The 20,809-nt window shown below is 43.1% G+C and overlaps 1 protein-coding gene across 2 annotated transcripts in view; it reads left to right on the plus strand.

Annotated features, from left to right (window-relative positions):
* Positions 1-1,825: 1,825 nt before the first annotated feature.
* Positions 1,826-20,809, plus strand: part of LOC121449950 (alkaline ceramidase 3) — a 67,036-nt gene continuing 48,052 nt past the window's right edge. The window contains exon 1 of one of the 2 annotated variants that reach the window (XM_041654606.1): positions 1,826-2,008. In XM_041654606.1, coding sequence (XP_041510540.1) covers positions 1,906-2,008 — 103 coding nt within the window. In that variant the 5' untranslated portion in view covers positions 1,826-1,905. Of the gene's footprint in view, positions 2,009-2,105; positions 2,198-20,809 lie in introns of those variants that run through there. The other variant, XM_041654612.1, reaches the window with a different exon arrangement.

Consider the following 20,809-nt stretch of genomic DNA (forward strand, 5'->3'; position numbering starts at 1 on the left):
TCTTCTTCCCTCCCTCCCTCCCTCCCTCCCTTCCTTTCTTGAGACAGGGTTTCTCTGTGTAGCCCTGGCTTTCCTGGAACTAGTTCTGTAGACCAGACTGTCCTCGAACTCAGAGATCTGCCGGCCTCTGCCTTCTGAGTGCTGGGATTAAAGCTGTGTGCCACCACCACCTGGCTTCACAAATAAAGGAAGATACAGATGTACCCTGACTTACAATGGATGACCTCTGATAAACCCACATGAATGATAAACCCTTGTGACTAATGATCTCTCTGTTTTTTCTTTTCCCTTTGGTTGTGGCTCATCTGCCTCCCTTAGAAAACAACAACTGTATAATTCTTGATCTCTGCTCTTCGTTTCGTACAGTGTGGCCTGGCAGACTCTTGCAGGCTGGAGCTCAAAGTATGGAAAGCAAGGCCTCTATTTGCAGCATCATGACTATAGAACAAGAATGAAGGGCAAAGGGGCTCTTGGGTGTGAGAGTTAGGGAGGTCTTCAGGAAGCTGGGTTTTAAAGGAACGGCGGGGAGCTGGCCAAATTCAGAAGCAAAGGAAGGACCATGGAAGCTGAGCAGCATCTTCCTGACTTGGGGAGAGTTCACTGAAACTGAACACAAAAGGCAACAGAATGTGCCTATTATTTTTAAATTTTTACCTATTATTACTGTGTGTGTGTGTGCGTGTGTGTGCACACGTGACAGACATGTGTGCCATGTTGCTTGCATGGAGGAGGTCAGAGGACAACTTTGTGAAGTCTGTTCCCTCTTTGCATTTTTACATGGTTCCTGAGATAAGACAGCCTACCAGGCTCACATGGTAAATGTCTTAGTCAACCCACTGAGCCATGTCACAGGCCTGTGTTTTCATTCTTTTTTTTTTAATATTTATTTATTTATTTATTATGTATACAATGTTCTGTCTGTGTGTATGCCGGCAGGCCAGAAGAGGGCACCAGACCTCATTCCAGATGGTTGTGAGCCACCATGTGGTTGCTGGGAATTGAACTCAGGACCTTTGGAAGAGCAGGCAATGCTCTTAACTTCTGAGCCATCTCTCCAGCTCCCCTGTGTTTTCATTCTTAATAGTCCAATTTGGAGACTGAGGTACGTATGTATATTCCAATCCTTATGTTGGAACAGAGGGAGGCTAGGTGGTCGACAAGGGAGTCACGGAGTCAGGCTCACTTAAGAAGGCAGGAAACAACACGCATAGACGCCCAAAGGGAAGCCACAAACTTCTAGTGCTTTATCCAGTATTTACTTTTAAAGAATGCCAACACCTATTTTTTATTCTGTCCATTCTGAGTGGTTGCCCCCTTCCTTTTTTCTCTACAGGACACTCAGAGTGACTTCCCAGTAATCGCCGGAGCTGGCTAGGTAGGTGCTCTTTTTCGTCTCCTCCTTTTGAATTTGTGGCCAGAGTCCAGACACTGAGGTGCCTCACTGTGCAAGTTTAATCTAGTCCCGGGCTTGACAGAGAAAGATTTCATCTCCTTCTCGCCCCAATGAAACCAGACCGCCCACACACTAATAGAGGCTTGGTCGTGTCCAGACCGAAAAGTGGGTGCTAGACGCCGTCACCCACAAGGGCGTGTCAAGATCGGCCGGACTCCCCACTTTCCCAACTCCTCCCGTGGATCACTACTCACCGGGGCCCAGGAGCGACAGGGTCACTCACCAGGCGCCCTCTGAATGGGCCCTGGGAGCCTTCCCTGGACGCGGTGGGCGGGGCCGTGTATAAAGGGGGCGGTCCTGAGGCGTGGTGGGCGGGGCCTTCAGCGGGGCGGGTCCCGTGACGGCTCTAGCCCCGCCCCTGCCCTTCTGGTTCGGGAGGAGGGCGCCGGAGAGCGCGCGTTGCCTGAGCCGGCCCGGGAGCGGCCGAGCCGAGTGTGCTGGGCGTCGGCGCGATGGCTCCGGCTGGGGACCGCGAAGGCTACTGGGGCCCCACGACCTCCACGTTGGACTGGTGTGAGGAGAACTATGCGGTGACCCTGTTCGTCGCCGAGTTCTGTGAGTCGGGGCCCGAGACCGGGGACGGAGAGAGGGCGCGCGCCGAGGGGCGAAGACGCGGGCGAGTGAGGAACGTGGAGGGCAAACCTGGCCGCCGCCACGAAAGGCTCCAGGCCCGGCCCGGGAGCGGCGGCGGCTGGGCGTGCGCGATCGGAGGGGGGAAGCCGGGGAGCCGACGAGGCCTGCCCGGTATGCCCGGACTGGTTTCAAGGGGGGGCCTTCGGGTCGGGGACGGAAGGGACGTGGGAGCCGCGCCTGGACCTCAGAGGAGAGAGCGAGGCGCGCGGCTGGGAACGGGAGTTCCTACCTGAGCCCTGAGCGCGGCTGCGGCCAGGCCGGGCGCTGCCGGTCCCGAGGTCTCTGCCGTGAGGGCCCTGAACGCCGGCCCGACTGCTGCCATCCGCCTCAGCCATCCGGGAGGGCACCCCTGGGGGACGCTGACGGGCTTCGTCCTCCCCGAGCCTGGGAAACTCTTCAGGGCCCTTCCCGTCCTCTCTCTCCGGTTCTCGTTAGACCTCGCTCACCTCCAGGGAACAGTTACCGTTTCTCCAAGCCGAAGCCCCCGCCCCCCGCCCCCCTTCACCCTCACCCCGGTGTCTGCAAGTGCAGGGGATCGCTGTTCATCTTGCCCCAAAAGTGAAAGCCGGAGCAGCTAATCACTACCTTCCTGCTCCAGCCACTCTCCCCAAAGCACGAGAGACTTAAGTCTCCTTGCTACCTTCTGCGTCTAGCGCATCGGGCTTTCTAGGGGTTAATGGTCATCCGAGGACACTCATTTCCATGAATGCACCTTCAGAGACCGCGATTTGCTGCTGCTAGACCAGCATTGCTGGCCCGGTTTGGGGATATATTCTCTCTCTCTCTCTCTCTCTCTCTCTCTCTCTCTCTCTGTGTGTGTGTGTGTGTGTGTATTTCCTAGATGATTATTTCTCGCACGCTAGAAAGAAATCTGCCACTTCTTCCGTCCAGTTTGGTCAGCTTTTGCGAGCACGGTGTTTGGTCATTCTTTTTTCTTGTTGTTTGTTTTTGGCAAGCAGCTGAGAACCGTCTTTGGTTGCTACCGTCTTCTTTTGAACGGGACCCACTTTACTAGGCCACGAGGGAAAACTCTTCTTAGCTCACATTCCCATTCTCGAGTCCTTCTCGAGGGCGAGTTTCATGTGAGATGATCCTGCAGCGAGTCTTGACCGTTTTCAGGATGTTAGTCCCATGCCCTTGAGGCCATGATGGAGATGGAGCATCACTTTCTCTGCATGACTAGTTTAAATGAATAGTTTTTGTACAGTAAAGGAGAAGATGGGCAGAGTCATTATTTATAGGCTAATTACTTGGCAATCCAAACATCGACAAAGCGAGCCTTTGGCCAGTTCGTTTTTAGATCACTTTGGCAAGACTACCAGAGGCTCATGACCACCAGGGAGACTTAAAATCATGCTTCTCTGAACTGGAAGTTTGTAGCCTTTTATTTTTCCCCTCTCAGGAGTCTTCAGATGTTGGATGGGCTGGAGGTTTACACACTTCCTCTAGAATGTAGAATTAGGTGCAGTGGGTGGAAGAAAATCACTGGAAGGGGAAAGGCTTTTGCTCCGGCACAAGGGAAGACATCCTAACCAGCGATGCCGTCTCGGAACAGGTTGTCACAGAAAGTGCTAACATAGGCATTGCTCACCCAAGTCATGTATTTTAAGAGGAATTGTAAAGGACTTAGCTCTATTCACTTTTTTGTTTTTTGTTTTTTTATATATATAGGCAATAAAGACTTTTGGTTCAGAACCAAGGCTTTAGATTAGAATCAAAAGAGAAAACTGGCCGTTGAGTCATGCGGACTGTGAGAGAGGAAGATACTGTATTTTGGCAAATAGCTCCAAGAAATGGGGAAATGGTTCTACTTCTTCATGTGCTCAGAAGAGGAAACGGAGTAGACTGAGGGACGGTTTGGACGCAGCAATCAAAAGGGTTGCGTGAAGAGGGTCAGTGAGTGTGTTGGCCGCTCGTTGTGTACAAACCTTGGGAGAAAATGACCCGAGGGAGGCTGAGTCAGATTGTCTGACCATATATAACATAGTATCGTAATTTGGAGTGCGAGGATCTGGCCTTTGAATAATATGCAGATTTAAAAAGCTGGATGTGTTGGCACATGCCTCTAATTCCAGCGCCTGGGAGGTAGGAGCAGGAAAATCAGGAGTTCAAGTCCAGACTTTGCCACATGAAACACTTTCTCAAAAACAAAACAACAACGAAATCAAAACAACCAAATAAGTAACAGCTATATAAATACATCTAAACTATGTACTGTGTACTACTCCTGACATTGTAGCTCTATCATATTTACATTAATGAGCTTTAATGATAGTTTTATCAAGGAAAATAAGTGTTATTATCTGTGTGCCACAATTTGCCAAGCCTTTAATATGTTTTCTCTCTTGAGTTTTACAGTCATTCGCTGAAGGTATCATTATGCCCATTTCACAGATTAATAACTCGAAGCGTTCATATCCTTTTAACTTTTAATTTGTTTCATTTTGCGAAGATGTTCAGTGTGCATGTATGCTGGGCTGACTTCAAACTCTTGGCACTCTTCCAGGTTTAGCATCCCAAGTGCTAGGATTACAGGAGTGAGCCCCAGTCCTGGAAGGAGCATGTATTTCTGGTGTTTTTGATTGTGAGCCTAGGCCTTAACGACTGAACCATCTTTCCGGCCCAGGAACATCTGTTTTTAAGAAGTAATTTATCTAAAGTTGTAACGAGTACTGAAACAGTATTCAGGTTGAGGGTGTAGTCTTATGCAGCTTTTCTTCTCCGTCATTGCTTTTATTACCCTTACTGTTTTGCTCTTGCCTTCAAGGGAGAACAGACATGAAATCCTATGTCATCACAAAAGACAAACTGAATGACCATTCAAGTTATTCAGCCATCTTTCAGGATTACAGTATGTGTTTTGGATAATAATTGAATTTGGGGAACCACCGTTGTAGCTGTGGTAACTGTCAGTCCTGCAAAGCTATCTTCTTTTTTAATTAATTAATTTTTCTTTTTATCTACTCACCTACCTATCTACTTACCTATCTATCCATCTGTCTCTCTATCTTCCTGTCTACCTACCTGTCTATTTTGTTTTTCAAGGCAGGGTTCTCTCTGTAGCCCTGGCTGTCTTGGAACTTGATGTATAGTCCAGGTCGGCCTTGAACTCAGGCTCCACCTGCCTCCGTGTCCTGAGTTCTGGGATTAAAGACGTGTGCAAATACTGCTGGGCTAAAAGCCATCAGCCCATATTGATTCAAACTTCTTTTTATTTGAAAAGATTGGAAGGACCAGGGGGAAGGGAAGAGAGTCTCTTTAGATAAGAAATAGCAAGCCCCTTGATGTTCTAGAAGTTATAGAGATAAGTGGTTCCTGTTTTATATGGACTATACAGATAACAGTGCAAGCTGAAACTGGGCTAATGATATTTTATTTGTTTGGGTGTTTATGTGGCGGAGGGGGTGTATACACGCTACACTGTATGGCGGTCAGAGGATGACTTGCGGAAGTTAGTTCTTCCCTTCCACCATGTGGGCTCCAGGGACCAAACTCAATTCAGTCTTGTAATTAATAGTAGAAAAGTCAGAGTTGTTCTGTGAACTTTAAAAGCTTTCATCAAACAGGGCTAGCAAGATGGCTCACTTACCTAGTACTTAGCCAACCTTGGTGGCCCGAGTTCAGCTCCCTAACCTAGACGGTAGGGAGAACTCACTCGCACAAGTAGTCTGACCTTTCCCATGCCCTCCGCCACCACATACACAAGCGTGTTTTGTTTCTCTGTGAAATGACTTATTATCAAGTGTAGCGTAAACAACACTTGCTTTCTCATCGTGTAACTTGGAGTGAATGCTTTCCCAATGCTTTGACAAGGCCTCTCTGAGTTTGGACAGTCTTTTAGCATTTTATTCTCTGCGTTTTTTTGTATTGTGAAATAGCTCCCAAAGTTCCTTTAATTAGAATTGACTTAGTTTTGTTCTTTGTTGGCTGCTATTCTTCTGGGTTATCTTCCTTCGTTTTCCCCACAACTGTTGTGTTCAATGTGTTGATAAGTTTGCCTTAACTGAGTTCCTCAGGCAGTAACTCTAAAGCCTCTTCAGTGACAGCGGCATCAGCGTTTCTGTAATGCGTCTTTCTGTGCTGCCAGCCCCCGGAGACTTCTTGCTGGTTATGGAAGCCTGGCCTTAGCTTAGGCTTGTTCCTAACTGGCTCTTACAGCTTAAGTTAGCCCAGTAGCTTAGGCTTGTTCCTAACTAGCTCTTACAGCTTAAGTTAGCCCGGTAGCTTAGGCTTGTTCCTAACTAGCTCTTACAGCTTAAGTTAGCCCGGTAGCTTAGGCTTGTTCCTAACTAGCTCTTACAGCTTAAGTTAGCCCAGTAGCTTAGGCTTGTTCCTAACTAGCTCTTACAGCTTAAGTTAGCCCATTAATCTACGTTCTGTCGTGTACCACCCATGCTGCTTCCTCTGTGTCTCTTCGCATCTCTCTTGCGTGCCCAGATTCCTCCTCCTCCCTCTGCCTGGAAGTCCCGCCTCTACCTCCTGCCTAGCTACTGGCCGGTCAGCAGTGCACCTCCACTCCATGTACAGACATCCCGTAGTACATCTCCATGGTTTTCTGTTTCTCTCATAACTCTGTTTACACTGGTTTGCAATTTCTGTTGACTGGAGTTTGTTTCTCTGCTGCCCTTTCCCCACTGTTGACCAGTTCCCTCTTGTCACCAGGAGAAGAAGATAAAACTCAATCATATGCTTTGCTCTCTGTACATGGACTGAATAACAGATATTAAATGACTTTGAAAATAACCAGCTTTGAAAGAATTAACTAAGTTGGTCACTAAAAAAAGTTTATGTGATTATGTATGGCTTAAAGATCTAACAGTGAAGTTCGTAGTTAATTTTTTGGATTAGTATTATTTCATTCAATTCTGGCAAACTAAGATAAATACATATTGGAACTCTGCTGAGTGAAGATGCCTATATATTAATAATCCTCAAATCATTTTACTAAGTAGGCGATGCTGTCTCGTTTTAAAAAAGAGAAAGAAGTTACCTCCTCAGTGGCATATATCTGTACCACTAATAGTGGCAGAAACAGTGTTCAAACGTAGGTCCCACACTTTCTGCCGTGGCACACAGATGCAGGAGGTGACATTCCAAGCGCTAGTAGTTTAGTGGGAGAAACAGTGCCTAAGGAGAGGAGCGTCCTAAGCTATTGTTATCGCCTCAGAGAAGAAATTACTCAGTTAAAAATCATTTAAAGACTTGGGTGTGGTGGCTCATGCCTGCAATTCCAGGACTTGGGAGGTAGAGACAGGTGAGTCAGAAGCTCAGGGCTGTTCTTGGCTACAGTGTTAGTTTAAGTCCACCCTAGGTATTAAGAGACCCTGCCTTTAATTTTTTTTCTGAATATTTCATTTATTCAGTAAGTATTTGATGGAGGAAGGTCATTGGTTAAATAAAAAGAAACTGCTTGGCCCTCATTGGTTAGAAGATAGGTGGGAGGAGTAAACAGAACAGAACGCTGGGAGGAAGAGGAAGTGAGCTCAGACTCCACAGCTCTCCTCTCGGGAGCAGACGCCTCAGAGAGACGCCATGCTCCCAGCTCCCAGCTCCCAGGCAGATGCACGCGATGAAGCTCCGACCCAGGATGGACATAGGCTAGAATCTTCCCGGTAAGCGCACCTAGGGGCGCTACACAGATGATTAGAAATGGGCTAAATTAATATGTGAGAATTAGCCTAGAAGAGGCTAGATAGAAATGGGCCAAGCAGTGATTAAATGAATACAGTTTGTGTGTTGTTATTTTGGGCATAAGCTAGCCAGGCAGCCGGGGTGCTGGGGACGCAGCCCTGCCGCTCTTATTACTACAAGTATTCATTGAGCTATTTTGTCAGTTACCTCAGACTGTAAAACTGTTATGTATAGGTGGCCTCTCTATCCATGGTTTTGGGAAGGCTAGTAGGATATCAATAGGCATACTTTCCTCCCCAGATTAGAGACTGAACCTAGGGCTGCATGTGGGCTAAATATGTATCTATATATCCTTATCCATGCCTGTATGCCTACATATGTGTCTGAATCTATCTCTCTGACTCTGTCTATACCTCTGAGCTAAGCTCAACTCTCTGTTTTTTATTCTAAGATAGAATCTCACTGATTTGTCCAAGGTAGCCTTGAAATCACCGCTTGTAGTTTAGACAGACCTTGAACTTACTGTGTCAGCCTTCGGCGTAGCTGTGTTGCAGACTTAGATACCAGGCCTGTTTACATTGCTCCTTTCAAGTGAGATTCATTTTAAAATGTATTTGGTAGAAGAATGTCTGAGAATTTACATTTTATAGGAGTTAATTATAAAAAAGCTAAAGAATATTTGGAAATTCCGCCAGAGGAGGTAACATGATTGGCCGCTGACAATATGACCAGCTTGCCATCTTCCTTTTATTTTGGAGTTGAGATGGTTTGAGCTAAGTATTGTTTCTCCCTCCTCATGGGTTTGTTGCCACTCTCCAGCCTTATCTGTAGGATCCAGGCAGAGGGAAGTAGGCAGCCCTCAGTGCTCTCGGTCTTTATGACTTTTTATAAGATTCACGCAGATGGGAGAAAGGAGTTTGTTTATTCTCTGTAGCTTATGATGAAAGGCTTTAACCAGTTGTCTTTCGTACACATGCCACTAGGGGTATCTAGTCTCTTTGGCTTCCTTTCTGTTTCTTTCCTTTTCTTAGGCTCCTTCCATTTTTCTTGATATACGTGAGTACACATCAGGAGTCTTAGTCCTGGTCTCTGTGGGCTGTCATCTTCAGGAAGATAACTCTTTCATTAAAATTTTTATTACATCTATATTCTATTTATTTAGTGTATATGTATGCTTGTGCTTTTGGCTATTAGAGGACACCTTCAAGAGTTAGTTCATTTTCTACCATCTGGGTCATCGGGATTGAGCTTAGGTCCTCAGACCTGATGGCAGGTACCTTTGTCCACTGAGCCATTTCCCCTGTCCCTAGAGAATTCCTTTCCTAAGGAAAAGTGAACAGGCAGCACTGCATCCAACGTGCAGCATAAAAGTCAGCCGAAGAAGGAAGGACAAATGAAAGATCAAATTTAGTGTAAAAAAGATTTAGGTTTAATGTATCCAGCTCAGAGACTGCAAGTAAATGGTTTTGGTTGTTGTGGTGGATGTATTTATGGGTACGTTAGGACAGAATGAAATGATACTTAATAAAAACCTGAAACAGAGTTAGAAAGACTTATAGATGTGCCAAACTTTTGATACTGTAACACCCCAACACTGCACTGTCATCTACAAATACACACACACACACACACACACACACACACACACACACCAAACCCCTCAGTTTTTCAATAAGTTTACAATTTTGTGTTGGGCTACAGACATGTTTGGAACTCAGCAAGATGACAGATCCAGAAAGAGGCAGTAAGGACAGTTACGGTAACATGAGAATCCCGGGCATTTTACTATGTACTAGAGTCTGCACTGTGCTCCAGTTCAGGCTTGTGTCTTTGGGTAAATCATTTATTCTCTGTATCATTTTACTTTTTATAAAATGCAGGATCTCAGCCACATGAAATAAGCACTTTATATCCGTGTTTGTTTTTGTTTTTTTGAGGCGGGTTTCTCTGTGCAGCCCTGGCTATCCTGGAACTCACTCTGCAGACCAGGCTGGACTTGAACTCACCGAGATCCACCTGCCTCTGCTTGTGAGTGGTGTGATTAAAGATGTACACCACCACTGCACTTTATATCTTAATTGTTGTATCTTGTTTATTTTTATTTTATGTGTGTGGGTGCTTTGCCTGCATGTATGTCTGTGTACCACTTGCATGTTTAATATGCAATGAGGCCAGAAGAGGACTTGATCCTCTGTAACTAGACTATCTTACAGACAGTTGTAAACCTCAGCTGGGTGCTGGGATTTGAACATGGGTCCTCTGGAAGAGCAGCCAGTACTCTTAACAACTGAGCCATCTCTTCGGCATCCCAGCTTAATGTTGTTTTTTTCCCTAGGTGAAAATTTCAAACCTACAGCAGACTTGGAGGAACCCCACGGTGGATGGCCATTCCCCTGCCTCCTCTCCTCTAACAGTTTCACACATCTGGTCGTTTACTGGTTCTTCGCTCAGCCTATCATCTTATTTTTTTTTTTTTCACACAGTACACTTCCCCTAAAAAACCTTTCACATTTGTTTCATTATATAAAGCTCAATTTTTGTGTGTTTTCCTTTTGGTATAAAGTCTTCATTCAATGGAATGCATAGACATCAAACTTATATTTGCTGAAAAATAAGCACACCTGTATAACAGAACTGCTGTTGAGATACACAGCTGTGGGTTGCAGATGTCGCTTTGTGGCACACTGAGTGCTTAGCATACCTGAAGCCCTAGAAGCCTTCTGTTCTCTCCAGCAAGTGTGGGGAGAAGGGGAGAGAAGATGGGGGCTTTGCCATGCACCTCATGCCCCTCTGTCATCTCCTCCTTCCTCTCCCCTGCCACCATTGTTCTTAAGTTTTCCTCCTCCCATAAAGTAGAGTGGCCTGTTTTGGAGCTGCATGTAAGTGGAGTGAATCATCCAGTATTTACTGTTTGATGTCAGGTTTCTTTTGATCAGTAGAATGTTTCTGAGATTCATCTGTGCTGCTGTGTAGTGGTGATTTACTATGAATGAAACACAGAACCCACTTTCTGGCTGGGGTGCCTTCTGACTATTTTTGGACTTTGATGACTATCAATAGAACTGTTACGAACATTATTGGACAAGTGTTTTATGGACATATGCTTCTTTGTTATTTTCAACCTGTTTGCTTGTTTAGTGTTTTGGCTGTCTTGCTGTACAGTCCTAGCTGACCTGCTCTTTAGCCCTCGCTGACCTTGACTTTGTGGCAGGTCTTCCTGCCTTAGCGTCCTAAGTGCTGGGGTCGCAGGCTTGTGTCACCACACCTAGTAGAGCCATCTTATTTTTTGTAGGCAGATCCCTATAGTTGTAATATTTGGAACATAGAGTAAATATGTATATATATATATATATTTGTTGCATTAGAAACTACAAGGCTTTTCTCCATTTTACAGTGATAGTGTTTTGGTTTTGTTTTGAGACAGCTATGTAGCCCAGGCTAGCCTTAAACATTGGCCCTCCTGACTGCTGGGAATAGAGCCCTGTGCTACCTACCATGCTTGCCTCACACATACAGCTTGGTCCACATTCTTGTCAGTGTTTTGCTTCAGTTATTTTCACTTTAACCGTTCTGGTGAATGCATACCCATATGTCACGATATCAGTTTGTTTATTCTTAGGTGGTCAGTCTTTTTCCACCCCACCTCTGGCTCTTCGCGTGTGCGCGTGTGCGTTACACGCCCATGCCCTTCCATTGTTCACGTTGTTCTTTGAGAGAGAGTCACTTGTCTTAGGAAATTTTGCAGTTTGGATGGATTTTTTTTTTTTTTTTTTAGCAATAAGTAACTGAAAACAGTGTTTGAAGTTGAGTTTTGAGCAATTTTGATTTCCTATTACGTAAACTTGGTATGCCAAATTGTATCATACTTTTTAAAAAATCTTAGATGTCGAGACAAAAAAAAATAAGAACTAAGTTTTGTGCCTTTGAAAGCTGTTTTATCTTCCTAGAATTTTATAAGCATCCTTTTATTGATCCCTTTAATGTATGAATAACAATCAAGAGGTATTTCACCCAATGAAAGTGTAGCCCAAAGTTGAAATAGTTTGTTTGCAGAACTGGGAATAATTGTTGACTCATTCTAGATATGTGCTCTTAGCGCTTAGATATGTCCTCGGATTTCTCAAGACAGACTGCTTTTAACAGTTAGAAGAGCAAGCAGAACTCTGATGATACGAAGTCAAGTTTTTATTGGCACTGACCGTGTGCACATTGATACACTTGCGCTATTGACCCTTTACCTCTGACATGTCATCCACTTTCTCCGTAATAGCTAAATCCTGGACTCTGCTTTCCGTGGTACCAGTGCATCACCTAACTTTTTATAGTTCGTGTTGGATGACTCTTCTTTCCTAGCTTTTAAATGTTAGCCTATCTTATATTTTTACATTGAAAGCACATTTTCTATAGGATTTATAATAGACTCATATTCATTTTTGTCAGTGTCTTAGTTAGGGTTTCTGTTGTTGTGCAGAGACACCATGACTATGACAGCTCTTATAAAGGAACACATTTATGAGGGTTTATGGTTTACAGCTCAGCGGTTCACTCCATTAACATGGCGAGAAGCATGGCAGTGTGCAGGCAGACATGTGCTAGGGAAGGAGCTCAGGGTTCTGCATCTTGATCTGCAGGCAGCAGAAGGAGACTGTGTACCACACTGGGCATATCTTTAGCATATGAGACCTCAAAGCCCACCCCCACAGTGATACACTTCCCCCAACAAGGCCACACCTATTCCAACAAATTCACCTCCCCCCCCCCCTCTCTCTCTCTCTCTCTCTCTCTCTCTCTCTCGCTCGCTATTTTATTGAGCTCTACATTTTTCTCTGTTCCCCTCCCTGCCTCTCCCCTCCCCTCTTCAACTCTCTCCCATGGTTCCTATGCTCCTAATTTACTCAGGAGATCTTGTCTTTTTCTACTTCCCATGTAGATTAGATCCATATGTCTCTCTTAGGGTCCTCATTGTTGTCTAGGTTCTCTGAGATTGTTATTTGTAGGCTGGTTTTCTTTGCTTTATGTTTAAAAACCACTTATGAGTGAATATATGTGATAATTGTCTTTCTGGGTCTGGGTTAAGGTCATCTCTCTTAATAGTGCCACTTCCTATGGTCTAAGCATTCAAACATGTGAGTCTATGGGGGCCATTGTATGTAGTAGGACTTTCTTGTCGGTTTTTTATTTTATTTTATTTTATTTTATTTGGGACAGAAAGCCCCCAAATATGGAGACTTACTATTAATTATGAAAGCTTGGCCTTAGCTTAGGCTCATTCCCAACCAGCTCCTATAACTTCAATTAACCAGCTTCTATTAATCTACATTCTGCCATGGCTTTTTAGCCTCCTCTGTTCTGTGTCTTGCTGGTGTGTCTCACGGGCCTGGTTTCTTTCTTTTCCTGGAAGTCCTGCCTGTCTTCTCCTGCCATCTATTGGTCAGTTCGCTGTTAAACCAACCAGTGCCTTAGGCAGATGAGGCATGCAGTGTAAACAAATATCCCACTGCAGGCTGTATTATCCAAACCACCACAGTTATTTTAACAATGTCTCTATTTTTTATTTTTTGTTCTTGACATAACTTCTTACTTTATAGTCCAGGTAGGCTTTGAACTCAGAGCTTTCTTGTCTCAGCCCTTGTGTATTGCAATTATAAGCATGAGCCACCACACCTGGTTTAAATCCCTGCTTTTTCATTGGCAGATGTTGTCTGTTTATAGCTATTGTCATTATTTGTGTGATTTGGTTATCATTTTTTTACTATTTTGCATTTGTTCTTTGCTTTTTTAAAACATTCTTTTCTTGTTGTCTTTTTAATTAATTAAGCCATGTGTTTCTACATCTGGTATTTTAGCTAGTCTGGTAGGTTCACTGATTTCCCTCTTTTGTTCAACCTTTTGACAAGACATGGCATCCCATAAGTTCACAATGTTGAGTTACCAAAATAAAAAAAAAAGAATTAAAAGTATAAAACCAAACCAAACCTGTGGTTGTTTGGATAGGTATCAAACACTCACGTGTTTGAGTGCTTGGCCCTTAAGGAGTGGCACTATTAGGAGGTATGGCCTTGTTGGAGGAAGTGTGTCACTATGGGGGCAGGCTTTGAGGCCTCTTATTTGCTCAAGCTATGTCCAGTAGGGTACACAGTTGCTTTTGCTGCCCGAGAATCAAAATATAGAACTCTCAGCTCCTCTCCAGCACCATGTCTGCCTGCATGCCGTCTGCCGTGATGATAATGGACTAAACTGAAACTGTAAGTCACCCTTATTTAATGTTTTCTTAATAAGTGGTGGCATAAAAAAAAAAACAAAAACAAAAAAGGGGCTGGAGAGATGGCTCAGCGGTTAAGAGCATTGCGTGCTCTTTCAAAGGACCCGAGTTCAATTCCCAGCAACCACATGGTGGCTCACAACCATCTGTAATGGGGTCTGGTGCCCTCTTCTAGCCTGCAGGCATATATGCAAACAGAATATTGTATCCATAATAAATAAATAAATATTAAAAAAAATAAGTGGTGGCATACTCCTTTAAATCCAGTGCTCGGGAGGCAGAGGCAGGTGCATGTCTGTGAGTTTGAAGCCAGCCTGATCTACAGAGTGAGTTCCAGGACAGACTCCAAAGCTACACAGAGAAACACTGTCTCGAAAAATCAAGAGACTGGCCTTGGTCATGGCATCTCTTCACAGCAGCAGAAACCCTAACTAAGACACATTTAAAAAGCAAACAAACAAACCCTTTGTAAGTCTGTAATACGGCTCATCAGGTAGAAGTTGTGCGAGCCTGGCAGCGTGGATACAATCCACTGACTCCACAGAGTTGTCCTCTTGCTGTGGGAACTCCTTCTGCTCTTGATTGCTCCTGACAGCACCCATCTATTCCCAAGAGAATGTTGAGCACCGCAGACACTCCACTCGGAGTTTGTTTTTTTCTTGGCACAAATGGCCTTTGGTCAAGGAACCGCCCATACCTCTACCACTGACAAAATAAATGGTACCCAGACTGTCAAATCTTGCCAAGACAGGATAAGAAAAGTTTCCTGCCTCTGAAAATGGTCAGTCAGTTATGCTAGGCCTTAGCCAGAGTTGATGGCTTCAACGCTTCAAATGAGACTTTGGATGATTGCTCAGGTAGCTAATTGTCTCCGTCATTTATTGCTCCCTTTGGAAGCTGCTTGGTTGTACTTCTTGCCTGCTCAAGTAATATTATCTCCCTTCTCAGGCCTTCAATAGTATTGAAGATTAAATAGTCATAGTTTCCGTCCTCTTATGATCTAGCCAAGCCATTTCCTATACAAGACTTAGACTCCTTAGATAGAACTTGATATCTGTTCCTAGTGTATATAGTTTTGTATTGGGTTTGGAACTCTCTTATTTAAACATAATTTATTTATTCATAATTCTGAGCTGGTGTGGGATTATTTTGTGGACCTCTGCCTTCATCCTCTGGCCTCATACATGTGTTATAGCATTCACATACCGTCCGTTTTACACACCACACACACACACACGATAAATATTTTAAAACCTTCATAATGTTTTAAGTAAGCTTATGGTTTTGTTGTGGTTGGACTGAGTTCATGGTTGACCTGGGGTACCTGTTGGGCACATTCCTAACCACTGAGCTCCTCCACACATGGTCTGGCTCCCTAAGTTGCCCAGACTAGTCTTGAGTTCGCTTTGTCAGCTAGGCAGGTCTTGAATTTTCTACTCTTCTATCTTAGGTGCCCAAGTAGTTGAGGTTACAAGACTACATCTCAAACCCTAATACATACATTGTTTTTATATTCCCAAGTGAAATAATTATTGTTCCCATTGTGTTTTTATTTATTTATTTTACCTGTAACAGGATCAGTATGAATCAGCTCTATTGCTTGTCAATACTTGTGAATGGTTACTCTTTTTTATTTCATACAGCTGTGAGTCGTTAGCCCCTTAAGCATACCAGGCAATCTCAGACCTAGTGCCCATTACTGAAATGGTCCAAGGCCTCAGTCTTACTCTGCTGTGAGCACTGAATCTCACCCTCCTGTGGTACCAAAACAGGCCCTCGCGCCCTTCCCTTTCTCTCTTGGGGCAGCCATAACCTGGTTACCATATTGTTTTCTAATTCCCTTTTGTGCCACATTTCTCAGAAGTATCCTGAGTTTTAATACTGTTATAGTTAAGCTGTGCATTTAAGAATATATTTATTAAGCTGATGGTAGCACATACCTCTAAGCCCAGCATTGGGGATGCAGAAGCAGGTGGATCTCTGAGTTTGAGACAGCCTGGTCTACATAAGGAATTTAAGGTTAGCCAGGGCTATATAGTTATACCCTGTCTTAGAAACAAAATCAAAGAATATAGGGGCTGGAGAGATGGCTCAGAGGTTAAGAACATTGCCTGCTCTTCCAAAGGTCCTGAGTTCAATTCCCAGGAACCACATGGTGGCTCACAACCGTCTGTAATGGGGTCTGGTGCCCTCTTCTGGCCTGCAGGCAAACACGCAGACAGAATATTGTATACATAATAAATAAATATTTTAAAAAAAAAGAATATATTTGTTGAAAATTTCCAACATATATATTTATTTATAGTGCAAGACTGTCTGCATATTTATAGATAGCTATTTATTTCTCTTAGCCAGGATTTATATATTTATAAACTAGCGGTTTTATTGTAAGTAGGTCTGTGGATAGATATAAGAAAGTCATCTAGGTAGTAGTTTACTGGGTCATAGCTAGCTTTGTAAGTCTGTCCTTCTAAATTATTCAGAAAAGCATGTTTTGTTTTGTTTTCTTCTTTCTTTTCTAAGCACGATTCCCCTAACACTTTGGGCTTGTTACTCTCTGTAAAGCTGTCCTTCCTGTCATGTGTCTTCCTTCCATGGTTTCCTTTCTCTTCTCACCTCCAGTCTTCTCCTTGCAGCCTCTGACATTTACAGGTTGCCTGCTTTGCAGGCTTTTCGTTTAAGCCCTAATGAAATTGTTCTTAATCTGAAAAAATAATCATTTAAGCAGTATCAGCATCCCAGGAATGCCGTGTTTAGAGTCTAGCCTAGGAAGGCTTTCATAACTGGCCTTTGCGTCCTCATGACCTCACCTTGTGCCCTGTGCCTTGTACTGCTGATGTCCTTAGACTCACATAGCGTCGTTGCTTCATGTCTTGGAAAGATGGGCCTTTCCATTGGTAATGTCCTGCCCTGTTCTGCCATGTCCTGCCCGGCCGCTCTACCTGATTAATTCAGCCTTAGTTTGATTGCTTTCTAAATTTACAACTTATTTTAGTTTTTTTTTTTAAGTTTTCATTTCTAGAGGATTAATTTTTTTCTAAATCTGTCTCAGTGTTGGTCATTATCTTTTCCTTTTTTGCTTGTTTTTTTGTGGTTACCTTTTATTTCTTTAAACATTAAAAGAAATACCCATATTTTGAATTTTTTCATCTTTGTGTGATTCTTGATTTTTTTGTTAATGCCCCCTTTTAAAGACTGTCTTTTCACCGTGTGCCAGCATGCATGCATGCGTGTGTATGTGTGTGTGTTTGTGTGTTAGTGTGAATGTATGGCACGTGAGTACTGGTGTCTGTTGGACCCCCTGGATCTGGAGTTACACACAGTTGTGGGTGGGAATCAAAATCGGGTGCTTTGCAAGAGCAGCAGTGTTCTTAACAGCTGAGCATCTCTCCAGCCTGTTTTGCTGGTTCTTATACTTAGTTTATGTATATTCCTTTGCAATGTTATCTCATTGAACTTTGAACTTTTATTATGTATAATTTATTTATTTATTATGTATACAATATTCTGTCTGTATGCCTGAAGGCCAGAAGAGGGCACCAGACCTCTTTACAGATGGTTGTGAGCCACCATGTGGTTGCTGGGAATTGAACTCAGGACCTTTGGAAGAGCAGGCAATGCTCTTAACCGCTGAGCCATCTCTCCAGCCCCCGAACTTTGAACTTTTAAAAAAAATGTAAAAAAAGGTAAATAGCTGGGGTGAGCTTCCATTCTTAATGAAAATGTAAGCAAGAAAGACCTGGCCCCTCCTCTCATCTGCCCTAAGGTGGTGTGGGTGAGGGATGCCCCTCACTGCCTGTGATGCTTTCTGCCCTCTCCCCTGCCTCTTACCAGCTGCAGCGTTGGGGAGAGCAGGACCTACATCTCACTTGGGCAGCACAGAAGAGCTGACCTGTTGTTAGCTTGTCTCTCTCTGCACTGAACCATGGAGAGACATCACAGGGTATTAGTGTGTGCGTCCCTTAGCTTGTCTCTGCACTGAACCATGGGAGACATCACAGGGTCTTAGTGTGTGCGTCCCTTAGCTTGTCTCTGCACTGAACCATGGGAGACATCACAGGGGCTTAGTGTGTGTGCCCGTTAGCTTGTCTCTGCACTGAACCAGTAGGATCTCGGCTATAAATTTAGATTTCAGGAGAACTCAAGGTTGAGATTCACAGTGGGTCATATTGTGTTGCTACTCAAGTAGTATGTAGTGATTTTTTAAAATTCATGTCCTGGTACTCTTAAAACTTTACTCCTACATATTCAAAACTATATTTGGCTTACCTAATATAAGATATGGGGAGAAAGATTGACCTTAAGTTTTCTTAAGATGGATTTTACTTCAGCTACTTTTTACCATTTGCTAAATTCTTCCAACAACTTTATTGTATGCTCCATTTTAAATGTGTGTGGGTCTGTCTGGACCTTCCAGTCGGTCTTGGTGAGCTCTCTTGTTCCAGCATCACACCCCTGGATGATTTGTGTGTTCAAGTGTGCACTCACATGTGTGTGCATTTATATTGTCTTAGGCTTAGGACCATATGCATGCCATACAAGTGTTTTACCACTGAACTGTGTCTGCTGCCCTGTTTTAATTAATTTTTTTATATAACTTCTTTTTTTTTTAAATATTTATTTATTTTGTATACAATATTCTGTCTGTGTGTATGACTGCAGGCCAGAAGAGGGCAATAGATCTCATTCCAGATGGTTGTGAGCCACCATGTGGTTGCTGGGAATTGAACTCAGGACCTTTGGAAGAGCAGGCAATGCTCTTAACCTCTGAGCCATCTCTCCAGCTCCCTGTATAACTTCTTAATTGCTTCAATTGTGGTTCTACTTTCAGTATCTGTACCCATGTTCCCTGTCACCAGAAGAAAAAAAACACTGCAGGTAGATAATAGGTCTTTGTATTATTGTTTAGGGCCAACAGTAAGAGAACATAATTTTATTGGATACTTTTTGGAACCAGAAAGGGAAAAATGAGAATGATACAGTCTAAATATAGTTTATGCCCACTAAAATTTATGTGGAAATTAAATTTGCAATGTACCATTATTGTGAGTTGAGACTTTTTGGAAGTCATTAGGTCATGGGTATTCCGAGCACAGATGATTTGTCTTAGAGTGAGCCTGACGTCTCCCTAATTCTTGTGTACACCGCTCTTCCTTCATCCACCAGGTTATGATGCAGCATGAAGCCCTCGCTAATTTCTGCCTCCAGAACAGTGACGTAAATAAGCTGTCCAGTCCCTGGTGTTTTGTTATTGCAAAACGTATCTTAAGACAGGAAGAAAAGCTGTATCTAGAGCTATTTGTCCCTTTATTCTACCACTTATTTTTAATTCTACTGCTTTAAATCTGTGGTGGTTAGCATATGAAAGCTTCTTTGTTGCTGGAGAATGAAAGGAACTTTGCAAAGAAATGATTGTTTTCAAGGGTTTGCATTCTTGGAACGTTTTTATACTTGTGTCATCTACTGTCATCTAAAGCTCCAGCCTCCAGAGCAACACCAGGGGTTTTCAAAACTTGGGTTTTTTTTTGTTGTTGTTTTCTCTTATATAATGATTAATGACCTGTAAAAGACTTATGGTATCCCTGCTTCTGTTCCAACTGAGTGTTCTTTTCTTTAAAATGCTAAGGATTGAACCTGTGACCTCCATACTGGGCAAGATTCTGTCACTGACCTCCACCACTAATGGAAATCTTTCCTCTTCCTGCTCTTAAAAGTTTGCCCCATGTTACAGAAGAAGTTTGGGTGACTGTCTAGGCAGTGAGATATCTCTGTCAATTCTAGAGTTTTGGAAGTTGCTTACAATGTACTTCCGGTTTACTTATGTACTATTATATCCTTCTGGGGTCTTTGATGGAGTTGAAGAACAGATAGTTATGGTTATACTTTTTCTTAGTTATGATAAAAGATAGACATAAAACTTTAGACTCACAAAGATAGGATAAATTATAGAGTATTTTCCTTAATTTGCCAAATGTAAATGGACTAAGTATTATAACTAAAATTCTTGCTTGATAAAAAAAAAAGTTACTGAGAGGGCTGATGAGCTGGGTCAGTGGGTGAAGGTGCTTGCCTTATGAATCTGATGAGCTGAGGTGCAGCTCTGGAACCTGTAAGACTGACCTCCCATGTAGGCTGTGGCACAGGTGCCCTACCACACGCCTCATGCACATGTGCACCCACAGTAACAATTAAATCAGTAAGAGTGCTATTTCTTTACATTTTTAGACTTCATAAAAGTCAACTGGATTCTCCCTTTTTCCTTTGCATTTAGTCTATAATAATGTTTTGGATCAAGTGTATAAAAATATTAGGCTTTAAATACAGACAGTTAGTTGGGAAAAAAAAGTATTTTGTTAGCCTTCCTCAAAAACTGTGGGTGTTCTTTGATACTATACTAAAATTTAACAAGTTGTTGTAGGCTTATGATAAGTTAAAACCTAGACCTCCTTGACTGTGTCATTGGCCCTGCTTTAGTGTGTCACTGCAAATACATCAGTTCTACTTGCATTTCAAATGATCTTTTACCAAATCCGTATGATTTTATAAGGATTATGCCTCAGTCATTTGGGAAAAAAAGGTTCACTGTTGATATAAGACTTTTAGATATAAGGTACTTATTTAATACTTTTAAAAATCACATTTATTAATATAACACCTTGGCATTGCCAGATAAGCCTGTAAATATTGTCAAGCTGTCAGTCTCACAGAGGTAGTTACAGGATTTTCAAAACTGAGTTTTGCTTGAAAAGCTAATATTTTGTCATTAGGAAAAAACCACAAAATTGTTTATCTCAAAGGAACATTCACTTTGCTTATTTCCTGAAAGAACT

This window comes from Microtus oregoni, unplaced genomic scaffold (genome assembly GCF_018167655.1).
Source record: "Microtus oregoni isolate MIOR12 unplaced genomic scaffold, Mior012 000000F_ref0000247, whole genome shotgun sequence".
Lineage (NCBI taxonomy): Eukaryota > Metazoa > Chordata > Mammalia > Rodentia > Cricetidae > Microtus > Microtus oregoni.